Here is a 21,928-nt window from a genome sequence, read left to right on the forward strand (position 1 = left end):
GCTGTGAAGCGACCCGGGTGACCCCGGAAGCGATTCCTCTATAAAAAAAATAAAAATCGTTTTCCCTTCACACACAACTTAGCCTTTAAAATAAAATAATGGGAGCAGCAGGCTGGTTTAGTTCGTGCTGCAAAGGCGCGAATATATAAAAATTTTAAAATATGAAGGAGGTCGCGCGACCGCGGTGCATCATGGGTGTTGCAGTTCCCTCTTTCCCCTCACTGCTTTTCGTCCCCCCCCCCTTTTTAAAAACAGCAAAAGTAGAGGCAGCACAGAACTGGCGAATGTAATACTACTTGAAAACAGCGTTAAAAAAAAAGTTCGGTTCAAAAAATTAAGTAGCTCGGTTGTTTACGTCAGCCACCACCGCGGGGCATTTTGGGAGTGGTAGTTTTCAAGCGCGCGCAACCGCCTCCCGCTTCTGCTACTGCTGCGTATTCCTCCGCCGCTCTCTGTTTCGGAGAAGCCGTAAAGCAACACAGAAAGGGAAACGAACCCGCCCTGCCCGCTTCTCTTTCGCGTCCTGCGTTTACGACGGCGCGGAATACGGCTGGCAGGCGGGAAAGCTCCTCTTCTGTGAAGGAGGGAAGAGTGAGGGAAGTCTGAGGAGAGAGAGAGAGAGAAAGTGGGGGAGACCCTGAGGAAGAAAAAGGGGGCGAAGCACCCGAGGGAGGGCTGGGAGGAGGAATTGAAGGGGGGGGGGGCAAAACAGGCAGAGAAAAGCGACCCCTGAGAAAAAGCTTTGGGGGGAGGGGCAGTTTGACGTCTTTGTTTTGTATTGTTTAAAATTGGGGGTGGGAGCGAGCTTTTGGTAGGAGGTTATTCAAAAGTCGGAGTAAAAGGTTTCAAGAGAGAGGGGGGCTTTTAAAAAAGCAACAACGTAGGATTGGCATTTATTGCTGCTGGGGGAGGGAATAATAAAAAGAGTGAAAAAGCTAGATTTGGGAAGAAAAGAAAGGTGGGGCAGAAAGGTACGAAAAGGACCATCGTGGGGGGGGGCGTTGTTTGAGGTCAAGCAGCTGCTGAGTGGATGGAGGGGGGGCTTGGCCTTGAGGTGGGAGAGGCAGTGCTGGCTCTGGAGTTAAAAGGCAGCCAGTGGGTTTTACATGCTTGAATCCTGGTGGTCTGCACTCTGGAGTAGGATCTAGCGGTCAGATAAGTTCAGAATCGTGCTTTGACCAGAGACAAGCGGCAATACTGATTTCCTCCGCCTTGGACACTGAGGGAAACGCAGTCTGGTGCTGGTTTGAATGGTCTCCTCTTGAAACGGGAGTTCCTGCTGCGGAGCACGTTGGCAGGCCTTCCGGTGTAGAAGGTCCCCCCAGTTCCTAGTCCAACAGCCTTGGGTTGTCAAAGAACTCCATCCCTTTACAAGTCCACGTTTGTAAGAAATGGGAACCTGTGCACATCAGAACATCCAGCTGTTTTTGCAACCTTTCACGGTTCACCTGTGGCAAGTGAGCTGTCTTCCACTGTATCCGAAACTGGGTTATAATCCCGTATTAACCAACTTTTGGTGCTGATCCCATTGTTTCCATGGTGGCTTTATAAACAGACAAAGCAGCCTTGCGAGGAAGGTTCCGTCATGGCTCGGCAGGCTGGGAATTGGGCCCAGCTCTCAGGATGATTGGTCAGAGCAGACTGTTTGCCCGCTGTGGAGTTGGATTGCTCTTCCGATCCTGGAGTCTTTGCTTCTCTCAGGCTGCTGAGGGCACGATGGTCCGAAACATCCAGAAGGTTCTCTGCGTGGCAGAGAAAAATGATGCTGCCAGGGGGATTGCAGACATCCTTTCCAACAGCAGGATGAGGAGGGTAGGAGAGCGCAATAGTGATACAATATTTATTTATTTGAATGTTGTCTTCCCCACCCCGAGGTTTGGTTGGAGGGGAGTAAAACTCTCTATACCGCTAAAACACGGCACTTCTGATGAAATATTGGTCCGCAAAAAGAATCACAAACCGAAAGGCTGTAGAGTGCTGCTGGTCAAAAATGGAGATTATTCAGACACCGTAATACCTGAAGAGGTGTGTGGTGGCAGCTGAGGACTGGTTCCGGTGTGACAATGTTCCCATATGGAAAAACCTATATCCAACCTGAGCATAGTATGCAACCTGTGACGATTACAGGCATGTATTTTGCTGCATGTTGTTGTTGTTTAGTCGTGTCCGACTCTTCGTGACCCCATGGACCAGAGCACGCCAGGCACTCCTGTCTTCTTGCTGCATGTAGATATGCTCAAAAGATGCCAAATATCAGTCTTCCCAGTTATTGCACACAGCAGAATGTATGCTTATTGTCACTTCAGCGGTGCCTGACAATTATACAGATGGGAATAATTTTATACAGGATTACCCTCATTGTAAACGTTACACATCTTAGCTATATGTTGATCTAATTTGTTATGTCCTGGAATTCTTCCTTTTTAGAGAGAAGGGTTTTCCAGGTTCAACAAGATCTACGAATGCCAGTATCATATGTTTGGCCAGGTATGTATCCAGTTATCCTTTACCATTGTGCTTTGCTACTGATCTGATGAAACTGTGTGTGAGAGAGAAAGAGAGGCAGGTTCTAATCCACATCAAAAGATAGTGGTAGTTACTACACAGATTTGCTGCACAATCTGAAGCATGTCTACTCAGAAGTAAGTCCTGTCCTGTTGAATTCACTCAGGCTTATTTAGGTAAGTGAGGTCAACCCCACAAATCAGTGCAGATTCACTCTCTATGTTCCTTCCAGTGGTCATTCCTCCTCTGGTCACTTTCTATGGATACACAATATGACAGTCTGTCTCCAGGCACTAGTGTCTCATGCAAGAGATTCCTGCACGGTGGCACTGACATTGCCAGCCTTCACTTCACATTTGCAGACATTTTTGTAACACAGGGATGGTCCGCCAATGGGCCTGGTACCTGAAGCCAGCTCCCCATAGAGGAGGCTTCTTCAAACTCGGCCCTCCAGATGTTTTTTGGCCTACAACTCCCATGATCCCTAGCTAGCAGGACCAGTGGTCGGGGATGATGGGAATTGTAGTCTCAAAACATCTGGAGGGCTGAGTTTGAGGAAGCCTGCCATAGAGCATGTCCTTGGGGATTCTGCCAACTTCCATTCTGTGGAAGTAACCGAGCCAAATAGAATAAGTATTTTTCATAAATTCCCCCTTGTAATTTTGAAGCTCGTTTTATCACATTTGTGTATGTATATATGTGTGTATATACACATGAACACACAAACTGAAAGTGTTTGAATTTTGGAAACGTCTCTGTTTCTTCTTTAGGAAGCCAGATTCATTTGTGCACAGCAGTGGCTGAACCCTATTTCTTGATCTCTTTACAATGACCCTGAGAGGACTTTATCTTAGAAGCCCACTATAGGCGGAGGGTTTTAAGCATTTCTTTGGCTCTGACAGGGAATAACCCTTGTTCCTCTGGCTTCTGCAGAATGTAGCTGTGGTGATGACTTCTGTTTCTGGACATTTGCTGGCTCAAGACTTTAAGATTCCGTTTCGAAAATGGTATGTATGAGTGGATCTCTAAGGATAGTTCATATTTCTGCAGTTACATGCTGAGATTTTGAACAGAAGCTGCAGGAAGTCGTTACCTTTACCGCAGCAGATGTGTTTAGAAAGTGGAAGGCATTTCTTTAGACTTGCTGCCTGCTCTTGTCTGTTGTTGTTTGACTGTATATTTTGCTGACATTCAGGCACAGCTGCAATCCACTTGTCCTCTTTGATGCCGAAATTGAGACATTCTGCCCTGAAAACTATATGGACATTAAGGTTTGTGTTGCTTCAATGCCTTCTGCTGTAACTGCTGTTATCCTCTACCATTCTACCATCCTGTAATCTTTATCTGAGGATCTTTGCCTAGGAATATTTTCCAGTTGCATCCCTTGTGCCTTCAGCAGGGGCAGGTTTGCCTGCTTTTTGAAGCGGCCTTTTTGCAAACTGTTACGATAGCCTGAACTTGCAGTTGCACTCTGCAGTATTGTTGCTACTTTCTTTTTCACAAATTATGACTCAAGGCATTCTGCCCCAAGGCCAGACACCACAAATGTCACAATTGCTGCCTCTGCATTGTACTGTGGATCAGAAATGTTGGGGCTTGCAAATCCATGCGATGGGATGTAAAACCATGTCAGTCTGTAATCAGGGCTGAACTCCCTCACCAGGCTTGTATATAGCAGGCGCCAATTTCCCCCTTTAAAACTGGCTAGTAGGTGATTGGGGGGCAGGTAAAACATTGTACAGTCGTGTCTTGGATCTCGAACGCCTTGGTACTCGAACGTTTTGGCTCCTGAATGTCGCAAACCTGGAAGTGAGTGTTCTGGTTTGCGAACGTTCTTTGGAATCCGAACATCCAAGGGGGGTTCCGCAGCTTCTGATTGGCTGCAGGAGCTTCCTGCAGCCAATCAGAAGTCACGCTTTGGTTTCCAAACGTTTTGGAAGTCGAACGGGCTTCTGGAATGGATTCCATTCGACTTCCAAGGTACGACTGTACTGCATACTCTGAGGCACATGGGAACTCTTTATTTTAAATGTATATGCACCATCTTTCCACTCATTAGTACTCACAAGACAACTTTGAATCGTAGACTTGTAAAATTGGAAGGGACATCAAGGGTCATCTAGTCCAACCCTACAATGCTGTAATCTCAACTAAAATATCCATGAAAGATGGCCAGCCAGCCTCTGCTTAGAAACCTCCAAGGAAGGAGAGTCCGCAACCTCCACAACTTAACAGTTATGTAGAACAGTCTGGTGCCCTCCAGCAGTTTTGAATTGCATCTTAGCAGAAGCCCCATCTGGGCATGATGGGAGTTGTAGTCCAAAACACCTGTAGGGCACCAGATTGGCGCCTGACACAAAACAATAACAATGAAAACATAAATAGCTACATGGTTAAAATGAAATCTACAATACAGCAGTAAAAAATAATAATACTAAAGCCAGAGAAGGCAATGGGAAAACTGGTGTCCTCTGTTCTCAAATGCCCCCTGAAATGCCTGATTCTGTGCATGCTTGCTTTGAAGCAATCCCCGCTGAAATCAGTGAGATTAGGTAGGTGTGCATAGATTTTCATTATTGTAGCAAAATCCTACGCATGTGTACTTGGAAGTAAGTCCCATTGATTTTGGCCTAGGCCTGGGAGCATGGTGTGTCTTGCCTGTTAGCTGTAGAAATGTGTTCTGTGTCCTTGTCACCTGCTGATTATGTTGTAGGTAGCAATTAAAACCGGCAGCATTGTGGTTGGCTTGTTTCCCTGTTCTCTCATCTTGTCCCGCTACTTATTCCAGCGAACACTTGAGCGAGAAGTTCAGCAGTGCCAGGCTCTGGTGATCTGGACAGATTGCGATCGCGAAGGAGAGAACATTGGCTTCGAGATCATTAACGTTTGCAAAGCAGGTGTGTGGGGTTGTGGTGTGAGAATGTGACCCTCCTTAACAGAATCCTAGGGCAGTGAAATGCACGTAGACCAACCCTCTTCCTTCAAGCAGAGCCTTCCCAGATGCAGCCCAGTCTGTTCAATGCAGTGATTTCCTCTCCCCTCCACCTGAAATGCTTGTATTATAGTGGAGCAAAAGCAGAGAATGTGGTGCCTAATAATCTGGGCCTCTGAGCCTGCTTCCAAATTCTCCCACTCTTGCACAGTGATCCACGCAGCACTGGGATTTATACCCATTTGTACCCATTGTGCCCCTGTTGTTCTAGTTTGCTGTGGATTTTGTGGACCATCACATTTTCTAATATCTACCTGGGAAGCCATAGACAAGGCTTCTGGAAGTTAGCTCCTTCTGCATTCTGACGCAGCTATACTGTGTGCTTCAGTTAAGAGTTGGTCCTGATTCATAGTGTCTGTGCTGCAAAGCATGTGAATAGGAAGCAACATCTGCTTGCCATCTGGTAATGCTTCCCCTTTACTCTGTGCAAATGCAGCTGCTTTGGAGTGTAGAAGGAGCTGAGTTTTAATTCAGAATTTGGCATGAATCAATCCTATTTGTGGAATGAAGGAATCGATACAAACTCTTATTAAGTTTGTCTTTGGAAATTACGTTCAGCAGTATTTTCTGTTTTTGAGATGGTCTTATGGACTACCCAAAAGCACACCTGGACAGTGGTGGTCCACAAGCCACAGTTTAAAGATTCATCATCTATTGGACCTTGAGCCCAACATGCCTTAAAAGTATTTTCTCTCCTAATTCTTACCACGGCCTATTAAATCGACTTAAAAGCACCTTCTTTAACAATAGCACTATGAGATAAAAGATGTCAGCTATGTTTTGTGGACCACTGGGATGTTATTGAGATATCTTAAAATATTTTAATCATGTTGCTTCCTCTGTCTAAATCTGCCATTAATCTCTCTTTCTGGTGGACAGTGAAGCCGAGCCTCCAGGTATTCCGAGCTCGCTTCTCCGAGATCACGCCTGGTGCCATCAGAACTGCCTGTGAGAACCTCACCCAGCCCAATCAAAATATTAGCGATGCTGTGGATGTCAGACAAGAGTTGGATCTCAGGATAGGTATGGGAGAGAAAGGCATAGTTTATCCACATATAAATACCCCTCGTAGATACTTGGATCACAATGGATATTGTGGCATAAGTCAGTATAAAGATGATACTAGCATATTATTGGGAAAGGTCTTTCAAAGCACAGGTATTTGCTCTGCATGTGGTGTATTTCCAAAAATTGTGAGCTTTCTGGTAATGCACTGCTTGTTATATTTTCAATTGTTGTTGTTGTTTTAAAAAAAACTTAAGTACAGTGGTGCCCCGCAAGACGAATGCCTCGCAAGACGGAAAACCCGCTAGACGAAAGGGTTTTCCATTTTGGAGGTGCTTCGCAGGACGAATTTCTCTATGGGCTTGCTTCGCAAGACGAAAATGTTTTGCGATTCTTGAGGGGGTTTTTCGCTCCCGACCCCCTTTTTCTAAGGTGCTAAGCTGCTAATAGCCTTTTAGCAGCTAATCCGCTAATCCCTTAAGCCTTTAATAGCCGCTAATAGCCGCTAAACCGCTAATAGCGCTAATCCGCTAATAGGGTTGCTTCGCAAGACGAAAAAACGCTAGACGAAGAGACTCACGGAACGGATTCTTTTCGTCTTGCGAGGCACCACTGTACTAGAAACATACTCTCATGGCTAGTCCTGTGCAGTAACACCTGTCTCTCCAGTACAGATGGATGCACGGCCATTTGGCTTATTTTCTCTTCTCTGCCTAGGTGCTGCCTTCACCCGATTCCAGACTTTGAGGTTCCAGAAACTCTTCCCCAACGTTTTAGCAGAACAGCTGATCAGCTACGGAAGTTGTCAGTTCCCAACACTGGGGTTTGTGGTGGAAAGGTTTAAAGCCATTCAGGCCTTTGTTCCTGAGTTGTTTTACAAAATTAAAGGTATGTTTCAGAATATCAAATGTAGAAAGTAAAAGATTAAAAAAAAGGTTTTGCAATTTATCTTTTCTTATTAAATAATGTAAATTGCAAAAACTTTTTTTATGTTTATATAAATTGTTTGCATTGACAAAACATTTGTCTGCCACTCTAGGAGCTTGCTTTTACCCACAAATAAATGTGTTGTCTTTCTCATAATTTTGGACCTTGTCCTCTGTTGACGTTGAGTGGAATCGCCCTCCCCCAGCACAATTCTGTATGTAAATATCAACAATGAGGAACCTGTGGCCCTCCAGATGTTGGACCCACTACAGCTATGTCCAATGGCCCAGATGATGAGAGTTGTAGTCCAAAACATCTGGAGAGCCACAAGCTTCTCACTCCTGCTTTGAGAGCGTTGCTTCTGTGTTGTATGACCTTTGTGACGCTGGGTGTCAAAAGTGATCTGCCTTCTCTCTGCAGTGACTCATGACCATGAGGAAGGCACTGTGGACTTCAGCTGGAAGAGGAACCGTCTCTTCAACCACACAGCATGCCTTGTTCTCTACCAAATGTGCATGGAGGTAAGAAACTACATAGTCCGGTCTGCAATCTCTTAGCATTCCAAGGCCCCGGAGATTGCTCACTCTTGCTGCTTGTTTTTCTCTTAGGATCCTGTTGCCACAGTTGTGGAGATCGGGAGCAGACCAAAGAGTAAATGGAGACCCCTGCCACTAGACACCGTGGTACGTTTATGAAAAGAGGGTCCTGGCATTAGGACGTAATGGAAATGGCTCTCAAGAGAGCAACTAATCAAGACCTCTTTACTTGACTTCGTATTCTGAATCAATGTCCTATTGAAAAGCCTCATAGAAAGAGGCTCACCACAAATATTCTCTTTTTGAATGTATGAAAGATGTGGGTTCCTTAGGCTAAACCCTTGAATTCCTCAGCTTTAGAACTCGTGGAATATTTATCAAGTACAACATACAGGAGAAACAGGGAAGTATTGATAAGTCTGAAAAGCTCTGACATTGCCCTACACCACTTGTGAAGCTTTTGGAAGATGCTGCCAGTGTGGTGAAGTGGTTGAGAGCGGTAGTCTCGTAATCTGGGGAACCGGGTTCGCGTCTCCGCTCCTCCTTATGCAGCTGCTGAGTGACCTTGGGCCAGTCACACTTCCTTGAAGTCTCTCAGCCCCACTCACCTCACAGAGTGTTTGTTGTGGGGGAGGAAGGGAAAGGAGAATGTTAGCCGCTTTGAGACTCCTTAAAGGGAGTGAAAGGTGGGATATCAAATCCAAACTCTTCTTCTGTCTTTTACTAATTGAAATATGTGACTATCAGGCCTACTGTTTCTTGGTGCTGAGACACCAGGGATACAGTTTTCAGAGTTTGGCGTGTTTACCAGAACAGTCTTCCCCGACCTGGAGTCCTCCAGATGTTGCTGGACTACAACTCCCATCATTCCTGGCTGTTGGTCAAGCTGGCTGGGGCTGATGAGAGCTGCAGTCCAACAACATCTGGAAGGCACCTGGTTTGGGAAGCCCTCATTAGTATTTTAGTCGTGCTATGGTCTTTCCGAAGCTAATAGACCAGCTTATTTTAATGTCAAATTGCACACTGACCATCTGGCGATGCAGTCCTTTGAGCATATATTTTCCCCATCTGCCTCCGGTACAGGAACTTGAGAAGCTGGCTTCCCGTAAGCTGAAAATAAATGCCAAAGAAACCATGAAAATCGCTGAGAAGCTCTACACTCAGGGGTAAAAACTGCAGTAGTTTGTGGCGTGTTTGTTGTATAAAACATTCAGGTCAGTATTTCCAGAAGCAGACACAATGGAAGATGAGCGATGGATCACATGGAAGTCCTAATGGTTTATCATCATCATCATCATCATTATTATTAATATGCCACCAATCTGACTGGGTTGTTCTGGCCACTCTGGGAGGCTCCCAACTAAAAGTAAAAGCACAATATGACATCACACACTAAAAACGTCACTGAACTGGGCTGCCTTCAGATGTCTTTTTAAAATCATGTAGCTGTTTACCTGTTTGGCATCTGCTGGGAGGGCGTGGATGACTATCAAAAAAGCTCTCTACCTGGTTCCCTGTAACCTCACTTCTCGCAGTGAGGGAACCACTAGAAGGCCCTTGGAGCTGGATCTCAGTGTCCGGGCTGGAGGATGGGGCCGGAAACTCTTCTCCAGGTATACAGGGCCAAAGCAGTATTATATCTGTGGCTTGTTGAGTGCTAATATCTGCTACTAAAAAACATCTGGCCTTTAAACAAAATTAGGTGTAGATTTGTTTAAAAGTAATGCTTATTTTATGTTATAAATTGTCATTTTTTAATGGCCCTTTATTTCCTATTTTTAAGGTACATAAGTTATCCTCGAACAGAGACCAACATTTTTCCTAAAGACTTAAACCTTCCCAACTTGGTGCAACTTCAAACGCAAGACCCTCACTGGGGAGCCTTTGCACAAAGGATTCTAGACCAGGGTGGGCCGACCCCACGTAGTGGAACTAAATCAGATCAGGCCCACCCCCCTATTCATCCTACAAAATACGCAGGAAATTTGCAGGTAAGCCCATGTGGTTGGGGTCGCTTTTTTCTTGTTTATTACACCATATGCTGCCTTGTTTACTCTTAAGAATCTGACTGGCTGGCTTGTTTTTCTAACTGCCACTTGGCAGAGGAGCCATGACAGGTTATCCTTATTGAGAAACATGATGGTGGAGCTTCGTTATAATTTATTTAAGTATTTAAAAATTAAATCGAAGCGATTTATAGAAACAAAACTATTAAAAAATACAATAGAAACGGTAAAAAAAAAGTTGAAAATCGGCATCAATTAATCATTGTGAAAGGATGTATTCTTCATTGCCTGCATAGATCTGGCAGTATGGAATCATTTTCAGCAGGCATTTAGAACAGATGGTGCCTGCTGAATTTGTATTGGCAGAGAGTTCCACAGGACTAGACCGATAACATTAAAGGCTTTTTTTTAATTGTCAAATGAGCCTTGCCAACTTGGGGAATGACCAAAGATATTCCTGCAGACCAATTGGGGCTTCCAAAGCCAAGGGCAGCCCCAGACAGCACATTACAGTAATCTCAACCTTATCATGCTTTAAATGGCAGGCCATTTCAGGTGTAAGGGCATGCAAGTTTCCCATTCAGATTAAAGTGTCATGGTTATCAGAAGTTTGTGAAACACTCTAGAATCCTTTGCTGCTTGTTGTTTCTGTTTATTATATACCTGTTTTCTACCCTGCCCAAAGCTGTCTCCCTGAACTGAACCAGAAGCTGTGTTGTCCTCTCAAATGCCATTCACATATTATGCATTTTCCTTTGCACTCTGTTAATAGGGGAATGACCAGCGGCTCTATGAATTCATTGTGCGCCACTTCCTGGCCTGCTGTTCACAAGATGCGAAGGGACAGGAAACAACCGTGGAGATTGACATTGCTAACGAGCGCTTTGTAGCTCATGGGCTGATGATCCTGGCCAGAAATTACCTAGATGTCTATCCTTACGAGAAGTGGAGCGATAAGGTGAGGGTGCTTGATCCTTCACGCATAGCAAGGACTAGGTGGGACTTGTTCAGTATGGTCAGACTCAGTAGCGGGGTCAGCAACAGAGATCCCCTGGGCCAAATCTGCCCCTCCATTTGTAAATGTCAAAGGCCAAAAAAAAAAAAAAAAAAAGACTTAAGGAAACAGTATGGTGTGCCAACAGAGCTTTTAGGACCAGTGGTAGCTATATGTTGGCTATGCATACACTCTATTCCCTTTTCATAAGAACGTGATTTTTAAAAACAAAAAAACCATGCTGCCAAACTTCTGCCCAGCCCACGGAGTAGGGAACCTTTTCTTTCGTTTTATATAATATATAATTTTTATTATATTTCTGTTTTACATTTTAGAAAATTCACTTAAGCAACCTTAAAATATCAATGACTCCTCTTCCTCTCTTTCCATGGTTCACTTTTCACAACATAAATCCCTGCATATTTTATATAAACTAAACCATTCAGTATTTCATTATTACGAGGGCAGGGAATCTTTTCAACCCAGCGGGCCAGATCCTGAGCTCCCCACTCACCTGTCAAGCACCTGAGACCAGCATGGTGTCAGCTGGCTCATTTTTCTGTTGCAGCACCATGTGAGCTCAAGCCATGCTGCAAAGGAAGATCTCACGCAATAAAACACTGATCCGCAATGACTTTGGTAAATTGCGATGTATAGCAAAGTTGAAAACCAGATATTGCCCAGCCCTACCCCTTACTCACTTTTTTTCTAAGTTAAGCAACTCCAAATGTGTCATTTCTTTCTCTCTCTCTCTCTCTCTCTCTCTCTCTCTCTCTCTGCCTGTCTCTCTCTCTCCCCTTGCCCCACAGGTTATCCCAGTTTATGAGAGGGGGTCTCGCTTTCAGCCCACAACAGTGGAGATGACGGACGGGGAGACCAGCCCGCCCCAGCTGCTTACAGAAGCTGACCTCATTTCCCTCATGGAGAAGCACGGCATTGGTTAGTTCCCTACAGGCAGTTCAAGGGAAGTGTAGTCACATGTCTCAAGACACTCTGTACACCACACTGCCTAAAAGCTACCTAAACCTTTGGCAGTGTGCGGAGAACTTACACGTATTGTGGGATGGGCATTTTAGTGATAAAAGGTGACAGTGGAGCTGTGGATTCTGAAGATACTGGTGAGCAATAGGTACAGGAGTTGATTTGTGCTGTAAGTGTCGTGAGCGGCAAAATGCAGTATCCCTGCTTATTGCATGCATCAGTTTGCAAGTCTTTTAAGCCAGCGTGTGAGTAGTGAATACAGTTCTCAGTCAGTATTGTGCGAGAAATAATGGCAGGAGGCCCCTCATTGCTGACGAGTGCTAACCGAAACAATTGCTTTCAGGGACAGACGCCACCCACGCGGAGCACATTGAGACCATCAAGTCCCGCATGTACGTGGGGCTCACCCCAGAGCAGAGGTTCCTTCCTGGGGAGCTGGGGATGGGGCTGGTAGAAGGTAAGGATGGGCCTTCTAAGTGAGCTTTTAGGATCGCTCTTCCTCACATCCTTTCCCTCACCACAAGGTGTTCACCCCACCCCACTCCCACCCTCCAGGCTATGATGCCATGGGCTACGAGATGTCTAAGCCTGACCTCCGAGCCGAACTGGAAGCCGACCTGAAGCTGATCTGTGAGGGGAGGAAGGAGAAATCTGTTGTGCTGAGGGAGCAGATCCAGAAGTACAAGCGAGTCTTCATCGAAGCTGTCGCGAAGGCAAAGAAGTGAGTCATTTCCTGCCTCTCTAGGACTCGGCAGCGCCCAAGCTAGGAGTGGCAGCTGAGCTCTTCTATATCTCATTGCTTTACAACTTCGTGGTGGCTCTTATTACTGTTGTTCCAATAGACATGAGGTGCACAAATAGCTCTTCTTCCCATGGAGTCATCAGTAAATTAGTTTTGGCTCTTCGTGTACACAGTAGGGGATATACATTTTGTAAATGAAAGGTGCCTTTGTCAGGGCTGGGGAACCTTTTTCCCCCCTGTTGGGGCAGGGGTCAGCAAACTGTTTCCCTCAGACCTTGGGGCGGGGCAGACTATTTTTTTGGAGGGGAAGAGAACAAATTCCTATGCCCCACAAATAACCCAGAGATGCATTCTAAATAAAAGGACACATTCTACTCATGTAAGAACATGCTGATTCCAGGACTGTCCGCCGGCCGGATTTAGAAGTTGATTGGGCCTTAGTTTGCCTACCCATGTGTTGGGGGCTACATGCTATCGGTGGGCAGCGCCAGAGACAAAAAAGTGAACAGGGCAACCTTTTTCTGTCTTTCTGCCACCACCACCACCACCCCTCTCCCCTAATTCCCCCCACCCCTGCCATCTACATGAAATCAGGCCAAGTGCTGCTGGTTGTCCACTCCTGAAGCGGATGATGGAATATAGACTGGGTGTGGTCAGCGTTGCTGTACTACTATAGGTATTTATTTGCACAAGATGAATTGCGTAAATAAATACCAGAGAGCTGTGCACTCCCAGTCCGTTCATAACATTGGCAGTCTGCTGGGAGTGCCTCGTTCTGCCTGTATTCACATGTGTGCCCTTTCTGTAATAATGTGATGTACCTATTGTCCCCTCTCAAACTGCTTTTAGCCTCTCTTAGGAATGACAATTCTGCAATACGCTCTTTTGTATTTACTCATACCTCCCAAGTTAGGTGAGCAGTTAATACATCTGATAAAAGAGACTATTGCTTTTATTCTTTCATTCCCTCCCATTTCTCCTTTTACCCATCATTTTCTTTTGTCTTCGACTTTTATTCCCTGGCAAGAGCCACTTCCTGTACCACAGGGATGGGTGGGAGGGGGTGCCTTCTGAATGTTGCAGGACTCTAGCTCCCATCATCCTCAGCCAGCAAGGGATGATGGGAGCTGAAGTCCAACAGCCTCTGGAGGGTCATAGGTTCCCTGTGCCTGCTCTATAATTTCTCTCCCTTTGCCTTTTTAAGGAGTCTTGACCCTCCCTTCCGAAACTGGGTCTCTGGCATGGCCTTCCACAATCTTTCCTGCTAAGGAACGAACGCTGATTTGCTTGCATTTTGTTTTCTGTGCAAATACTTATAAACCCACTAATCCTTTGAGCCGAAACAGCTGGCAGCCGGGGGAAAACAAGTGCAGCTTTGTCTGTTTGTCTTTGCAGGCTGGATGAGGCTCTGTCTCAGTATTTTGGGGAAGTGACCCACGTTGCACAAGAAGAAGAAATCTACCCAGCAATGCCAGATCCTGTTAGGAAATGTCCACAGTGCAACAGCGACATGGTCTTGAAGACCAAGAAGAATGGAGGGTCAGTACAGGGGCGGCCCATCCTGTTTTGCCACCGGAAGAGAAACAAGAATTTGCCCCCTCCTGCTGGGGTCCTGCTGTTGTCTCTTCTGCTGCTCTGGTGGCAGAGGAGGGAAGCAGCCCCACCCCCCATAACCAGGAAGTGAGGAGAGGTGGCGGCGGCAGTGGGAGCTCACCAGAAGCGGTGGCAGCAGCGGGAGGGTTGGGCAGCAGGCAGGCAGGCATGGCGGTGGGATCTGCCACATCTGGATCCCAGCAAGATCCGAAGCAGTCCCCTCAGTGTGCCCAATAATAACCCAGCTCTGTGTCAATATGAGAGTAAATAACCTGACGTTTTAAAACAACACCCATCTTACAAACGAGTCTGCAAATATATTTGTTCACAAAAAGTGCTTTGCTAGTCAGCCTGTACAGTGGTGCCTCACAAGACAAAATTAATTCGTTCTGCGAGTTTTTTCGTCTTGTGAATTTTTCGTCTTGCGAAGCACGGTTTCCCATAGGAAATGCATTGACGGTTTCCCATAGGAATGCATTGACGGTTTTAAGAAAAAGGCGCAAGACGTTTTCGTCTTTCGAAGCAAGCCCATAGAGAAATTCGTCTTGCGAAGCAACTCAAAAAACAAAAAACTCTTTCGTCTTGCGAGTTTTTCGTCTTGCGAGGCATTTGTCTTGTGAGGTACCACTGTAAATACATACCTGCAAGTCACTATGGGACCTAAGGGGGTGGGGAGGAAATGAGCCCATTGTCTTTGTTGGTCGTCTGGAGGTGATTGTTACTCACCATGGACGACCGGATAGGTAGCAGTTCCCAGACCTGCTTAGAGAGCGTTCCCTTGAAATTCTGCCCAAGGGACAGTATTCCTTCTCTGCTGATTAATATTTGAAGAGTTTGAGGCTGGGGAAACTTTGGCTCCCCAGGCCTCCCCCTTTGGCCTGCCACACTGTTTTTGTTAAGCCACACCCGCCTGCCTCGCACGTGACATCAGGTGTGGGATGGGTAGAGAAGCAGCTGAATTCTGGGCTGAAAAGCAGGATTGAACTCCCTGGCTGGGTTTTGAATGAGAAGCAGGTCCCCAAATGGGTTAAAGGTAGGCCCAGAGTCTGAAAATATTGAATATGACGTGTAGACCATACCAAAGCAATGGTCTGACTCCTCGTAAGGCACCTTCCTATGCCCCTAATTACAGGCACAATGTGATGCCAACCCACAAAGTCAAAGTCTGCAAATAACCACTTGCCTGGTCACCTGGGACAAGCAAGAATTACCCTTAGGTGACCAGACAGGGATGCGTTCATCAGGGGAAGACATTTGGGTTCTTTCCCCACTCCCTGCCCTGCCTCTGAAGAGTCCATACATTACAATTGGCCACACAGATAATATCTATGGGGAATCAAGAATTTTCTGTGGGCTAGTCATCCTGACATTTCTACCCTACATGGACGTCTCAGGATTTGAACACGGGACCTTCTGCATGCAGAGCATATTCTTTGCCCCTGAACTACAGCCCCTCCCATAGTTCCTCCTCTATTCCGCTGTTTCCTTTTAATGCTTTTTCTTTTTTTAAAAAAAATCCCCAGGTTTTTCCTCAGCTGCTTGGGCTATCCCACCTGTAAATCTGCTGTGTGGTTCCCCGATTCTCTGCTGGAAGTCAGCAAGGACGACTCCATCTGCGAAGTGTGCAGACCACATCCAGTGCACATGTGAGTGTTTTCCTAAAGACGGGGAGGCACTTTGGTTCCGTTCACATCACAGTTTAGGGTGCACACCTAGCGGCAGGTTTTTGAAGTGGTTGAAGATTCAGGTGGAGCTTTCTCCTGAGAGGCAAGAGAAGTGTGTTTGCATTTCAGTCAAGTAATAAATCCGCTCTCCACACACATTAGAGGGAATTGTAGCAGGAGGTTGCCTTGCTATGGAGTGGCGCATAACCCATGTTCTGCAGGGTGCGGGGGGTGAATTGCAATATTCCCCTCCATTGTAAAACAGGTTGTTCAAGTGTCCCAAATTTTCCAAATGCTCAGCCAAATCTGCAAAATCAGGACACTGGGTTGTAACTGCGGACAGTGGGGGGGGGTATTGTATTTGTTTGTTACCATGTTGTGTATTTTTGTAGTTTAATATTGTGAGCAGTGTGGACAAAAATTAATTATTTTTATTTTTATTTTACTTTAAATCTGATTTTTAAAATAAAACGCTTTTGGAGGAAAAATCTTTCTAAAGATAGTTTTCTATTTAAGATACATTCTAGTCCAAAGGCTATTCATCAGGAAATAAGGATTTGTTTTAAGTTTTTCATATGTGTTAAAACTCTGTCTGGGTTTTTAAAAAAAAAAATCATTTAACCACATCAGTTAACAAACATGGATACATATGCTATGATGTTATTGTTTTAGTTAAATAAATTGTGTAAATTGTTACTAAGGAAATGATTATTTTTCTCCTTCCCAAAAAGTACAGCAGAAAAGTTGTGCAAATATAAGCAGTTAACTTATTAAACCTCACAGTAATTTCATAATTAACTGTCAATGTATTTCTAATAGTATAACCAAATCAGTCATTTTTGATAGAACTGTAAAAACGAGACTGAAAATTTATGATTCCAAAAATGAAACCTTCATCTGGTTGTCAATGTTAAGAGGATGCCAGCAAGGTTGAACCTTTCTGTAAAAAACCCCCCAGATTTCAATCAAGTCTTACTGACTAGTGATTTAAATCAAGTCTGACTGGCTAGTGATTTAAATCGTGATTGGAATCAATTTGATTCAAATCAAATCCACCCTGATTGTAAGCTGCCCTGTGATCATCGGATGAAGAGTGGTATAGAAATTTAATTAACAATAATAATAGCCAACAAACGTCTACTCACAATAGAACCATATAATTGTAGAGTTGGAAAGGTCATCTAGTACAATTCCTTGCAATGCAGGAATATACAGGTCGCCTGTACGGGGATTGAACCTGCAACCTTGGCGTTATCAGCACCATGAGCTAACCAGCTGAGGTCTGCTTTGAGCAAACTAACATTGGATACAATCCAACAGGCCTGCGCTATGTGGGTTAGGTTTCCTTCCCGAGCAAGAGCTTTACTTGCACATTTTTGAAGATAATAGGCAGTGCCCTCTTTGCAGGACCTTGGGAGCTGACTTGGCAAGGCATCCTTAGAATGCCTAATCTCCTGCTTAGTGCAGGATCTACGGTGCAGTATGCAAATACCTCCATCAAAGATCCCGTCGCTTCCCACAGGTCTGTTCCACCGTTGAACAGTTCTTACAATTAGGAAGCTTCTCCATAGTGTTCAGCCAAAATCTGCTTCTCTGAAATTTCCAAACATTGGTTCTTGTCCTGGCCTCTGGAACAGCAGAGGATAACTGCTCCATCTATTGCTTGGCAGGCCTTCAGTTGCTTAAAGACAGCTGTAATGAATAAAAACTTAGAGACAACTGCTTGAACTGTGACCTAGTAAATAACACAGTACAGTGGTATCTTGGTTCTCGAACGGCTTAGCTGCCGAACAAACCGGCTCCTGAACACCACAAACCTGGAAGTAAGTGTTCTGGTTTGCAAACGTTTTCCGGAAGCTGCGTCTTGGTTTTTGAACGGTTTTGGGAGTCAGACTCCCAGAACGGACTACGTTCGAGAACCAAGGTACCACTGTATGGTCTAGTTAACTGGTGGGGAACCTGTGACTCTCCAGGTGTTGCTGTACTTCTGCTCCCAGCTGCCCTAGCCAGCACAAACGAATAAGAGTTGGGGATGATGGGAGTTGTAGTCCAGCAACGTTCAGAGGGCCACAGCTTCCCAACCCCTGGACTTGCTGTTGCTGTCTACACTGGCCAGGTGCTAACTTTTTTTAAAAAAATAATAATATTTTATTGGGTTTTACAATAGACATAAAACAACAATAAACAAACAACATCACCACAAAAGAACAAAAAAAGGGCACTACGACACACAAACGCAAAACAGCAAAATACAAAAAAGAAAATAAACATATTAAAAACAATTTTTGTCTCCTTGTATTCTTTGCATTAACTTATTTTTCCGACTTCCCCAGACCTCCCTTCTCTGTATTCCAAATCAAATATTCTGTCTGCAAATTCTTTCCCTCTATCATATTTTGATTTTCTAATAATCTTAAAGTCTAATAGGTATTTGCATTTCCTTAAATCTAACAAAATGTTGGATCTTTCTCTATTCACTTTTTAACTAATAACCATTCACCATCAATCCGATGTCATCAAACTTTCATTATCTTATAATGTTTCTGTAAATAGTCTTTAAATTTCCTCCAATCTTCCTTCACCGTCTCTTCTCCCTGGTCTCTGATTCTGCCGGTCATTTCTGCCAATTCCATGTAGTCGGTAGCCAGGTGCTAACATATAACACCTCTGTTCTTTAGGTTGAAGATGAAGTTCAAGAGGGGCAGCCTTCCGCCCATAATGCCCCTGGAGTTCGTTGGCTGCATCGGAGGCTGCGATGAAACCCTGAGGGAGATCCTGGATCTGAAATACCTTCAAGGGCCACCAAGACCTTTGCAGACGTCCAGCCAAGCAAGCAACCTCTCACAAGCCAACCGTTCCTCTGACCGCGCCGACAGCAACCGGAACAGCCACAGGGCACTCCCGAATGCTCCCCAAGGCCCTCCTGCACGGGCCGCCCGAAATCCTCCCCCTGCGCTTGCCAATTCTGGTGGGAACAACGCGGTGGTATGCAACTGTGGGGAGGAGGCTGTGCTGCTCACCGTCCGGAAAGAAGGACCCAACCAAGGCAGGCAGTTCTATAAATGCAGCGCTGGCAGCTGCAACTTCTTCCTGTGGGCTGATCAGCAACCGGACAGCAGGGACACTGGGGTGCCCAGGAGCTTTGCGCCCCCTCCAGGCCCCTTTGGTAGAGGGGAAATGGGCTCAGGGCGCTCTTGGAGTGACGGCTCTGACCCAGGAGGAGGAGGAGCTGTGTGCAGGTGTGGCCAGCCTGCTGTCACCAGGACGGTTCAGAAAGAAGGACCCAACAAAGGGCGTCAGTTCCACACCTGCTCCAAGCCAAGGGAACAGCAGTGTGGCTTTTTCCAGTGGGTGGACGAAAACACGGCACCAGGTAAGGAAAGGGGTCTAGATGGTTTGGGGGATGGGGTTCGACTCTGGAGAGTCGGGTTAAAATCAGCCCAGTGTGTGGAGGCTTCCTGGGAGGAGAAAAGCTGGCGGGGGAAGGAGATGAATAATCACACCTGCGTCACCCCGCCTGAGCTCTTTACAGGAATGGTGGGATACAAATGCAGGTAACTTGAAGCTCTGTGCCTTTTGGGCTTGAAATGGCAGGGAATTGCCAATATCCTATGTGGCTTCGCTTGCAAACTTACCTTCCCAAGTAGGTTCCAGCTAGATCCTTGAAGATTCCACTTTTTAAAATACTGCATTTGCCTGTTCTGAGAGTTTAGCACACAGCTGACAGCAGAGGGAAATACAGCCGACAAAAGGTCCTGTATTCAAGCTGTGCTCACTCTCTCTGTTTAACCATCCCTGAGCTAGCAAGGATGGGGAAAGGGCAAATCCCTAAAGAGTTTTTTTTCCTGGTCATCGTAGGTGTAGCTGGACTAGAGTAAACAGGCTGGGAAAAGTATTCAGGTCTCACAGTGCAGCAGGCCACCCCTCACAGAGCTGAGAAAGGGGGGGGGGGCAAGATGCCACCATCAACAATATACTTTGGTCTGCCTTGTATAAGTTGGCTGCTTATATTCTAACAACATGGCCGCCTTTTGGGGGCAGTGACACCCTTGAAGTCTTCCTGTGGTGTCCATGAACGCCCACCCCCTTGGTCATGTCGTGGTTGTGCGTCGTTACTTTTTTCTCTGTTAAAAATATGTAAAATAGCGTCACTCTTCCAGCTTCCTTTTTCAGCTTTCTCCCACTTCCAGTTTCAGCAATATTTGCTTTCAAAGGCTCAGATTGAATTCTATAGGATCCAGCATTGACCCAGATCCCTTGGAAATGGAAAGTGTGCATGTGTGTCCTTTCTCTGTCTCAAAGTAGGGGAACGGAGAGATGCACACTCAAAATTTCCAAAGTGTCCACAGACCTAAAAAAAAAAAAGAAGAAGTGGCAACCCCTCTTCTATGGCACACTTCTGTCATTTGAAGTAATCTTAAATGTTTTCCTTCTCTTTATCCCCAGACACCACCTTTCCTTCAAACCACTTCACGAACAAAGGGAACACAAGAGGCTCAGGAACTAAGACTAAAAGATCAGACAGCGATTCTTCCGCCAGGGCGCCCACTACCAAGAGGCCACGGACTTGCGGTATTTGCCACCAACCTGGCCATACCAGGAAGACATGTCCACAGAATCACTGAAGCAGCCCAGCCCCCAGAATTTGACCCAGGACATCCCTTCAGAAGGATGAGGGACGAGAGGGAACTCTTACAATGCAACGAGGAAGTGTTTGCCTGGAATATTGGAAGCCTACTTGCAAGCATGGTTCCTTTTGCGGCCAAGCCTTCGCATTCTTCCACTGCTGGTGGAAGGTCAGGTCTGCTTTCTATGAACCAGGCACGGCACAGGCCTTTGCTCTCTTAGCTGTAATGCATTCAAGAGTCCGACAATTTTGAGGCGGTAGGAAGTCTTCCCACTAACCCGTCTTTATGCAGCAGCCTACAGATCTCCCTTTTTATCTTTCAATAAGTCTTCCCCCCCACCCCGCCTGAACAGCAGAAAGCGCAAGAGACTTTTCTTTCCTGTCAGTTAGTCTATAACCCGTATATTCTTTGGAAGGAGCAAACTCTTCTTTACAGATCTGTGAGCAGAATTCTTGCGAAGGCAAAAAGAATTCGCCTGAAGTGCCTGTTTCTTTCCATTGACACACACTGGCTTGAAGAGGTGTGCAGTCTGAGACCTTGTGCCAAGCGCACCCTCAAGAAGAGACGTCAAACAAGACTACAGAGCGTAGCGCTACTATTTTTTGGGGTGCAGGCTGTGGTTGTGATTTACGAACCCTCATCTTACTTTTTCATGGGTCCTGAACTGTGTGTGTTGCTTTTCCAAAGCAGTAGTCAGTCACAAAACCTTTGTACTGGTTGAAAGAGCTGTAGAGCCTGCTGCTCTTCCCTAGAAAATGTTAAAGGTCAGTGGACTAACAGTGGTGGAGAACACAACAGCTTTGTTTACTGAATGCCACTAGGTATACCACCTGCATTCTGAGAAGTCCTTTACTTCTTCCTAACGAGGACAGCAAGCCTCAGCACCTTATATAAGAGGAAGGAGGATATGGGATGAGGCAACATCTCTCCAACTCACTTTGTTGTCTGGTAAATGTTCTGATTAAAAGCAAGCTGCTGCCTGATTACAAACTGGTTTGGGTAATTTATGGGCTTTAAATATATATATATTAGCTTAAGACAAGTGGCGTGTGATGTTTTGGTATTGTTTCTCGTCTTACAACCAACAGCCAGTGTATCACATAGTGCACAATGAAAGATGGTGTAGAATTTGTCACCTCGCCAGGGAAGGAAGAGCAAGGCACATAGTTATGGCGGAAATGACCGGGACTAGCTTCTGTGTCTCTATCAAAACGCTGCCTGCTTACTTTCAAGCCTTTCCTCACCACTCTGAAAGTGCAAAGCTCCCCCTTTTCTCTCTTTCCCTTTTGGGCTGTGAAGGTTGCTTCCTTCCCTTTTGCTTCAAGAGAGCAGGGCCTGCAGATCAGCCAGCGATG

The 21,928-nt window shown here is 45.6% G+C and overlaps 2 protein-coding genes across 2 annotated transcripts in view; both read left to right on the plus strand.

Moving 5' to 3' along the window:
• The window catches only part of LOC310664458 (uncharacterized protein), a 541,032-nt gene that overhangs the window by 230,457 nt on the left and 288,647 nt on the right, over positions 1-21,928 (plus strand). The gene's annotated exons all lie outside the window — the stretch shown is intronic.
• Positions 412-21,563, plus strand: TOP3A (DNA topoisomerase III alpha). The gene is made up of 19 exons (XM_083413385.1): positions 412-1,812; positions 2,428-2,487; positions 3,439-3,512; positions 3,701-3,776; positions 5,294-5,402; positions 6,377-6,520; positions 7,220-7,390; positions 7,850-7,950; positions 8,038-8,112; positions 9,049-9,131; positions 9,749-9,956; positions 10,744-10,929; positions 11,775-11,904; positions 12,290-12,403; positions 12,502-12,667; positions 14,084-14,227; positions 15,805-15,927; positions 18,624-19,318; positions 20,392-21,563. Exons 1-19 carry the CDS (start codon positions 1,624-1,626, stop codon positions 20,568-20,570), a joined length of 3,027 nt encoding a protein of 1,008 aa, XP_083269511.1. The 5' UTR covers positions 412-1,623; the 3' UTR covers positions 20,571-21,563.

This window comes from Podarcis tiliguerta (genome assembly GCF_965153285.1).
Source record: "Podarcis tiliguerta genome assembly, chromosome: 14".
Taxonomy (NCBI): Eukaryota; Metazoa; Chordata; class Lepidosauria; order Squamata; family Lacertidae; genus Podarcis; species Podarcis tiliguerta.

Coding starts and splice junctions, on each gene's coding strand:
- TOP3A (XM_083413385.1), top strand. CDS start 1,624: ATGATTGGTCAGAGCAGACTGTTTGCCCGCTGTGGAGTTGGATTGCTC. Junction 1,813..2,427: donor CCAACAGCAGGATGAGGAGG/GTAGGAGAGCGC, acceptor CTTCCTTTTTAG/AGAGAAGGGTTTTCCAGGTT. Junction 7,951..8,037: donor TCTACCAAATGTGCATGGAG/GTAAGAAACTAC, acceptor TTTTTCTCTTAG/GATCCTGTTGCCACAGTTGT.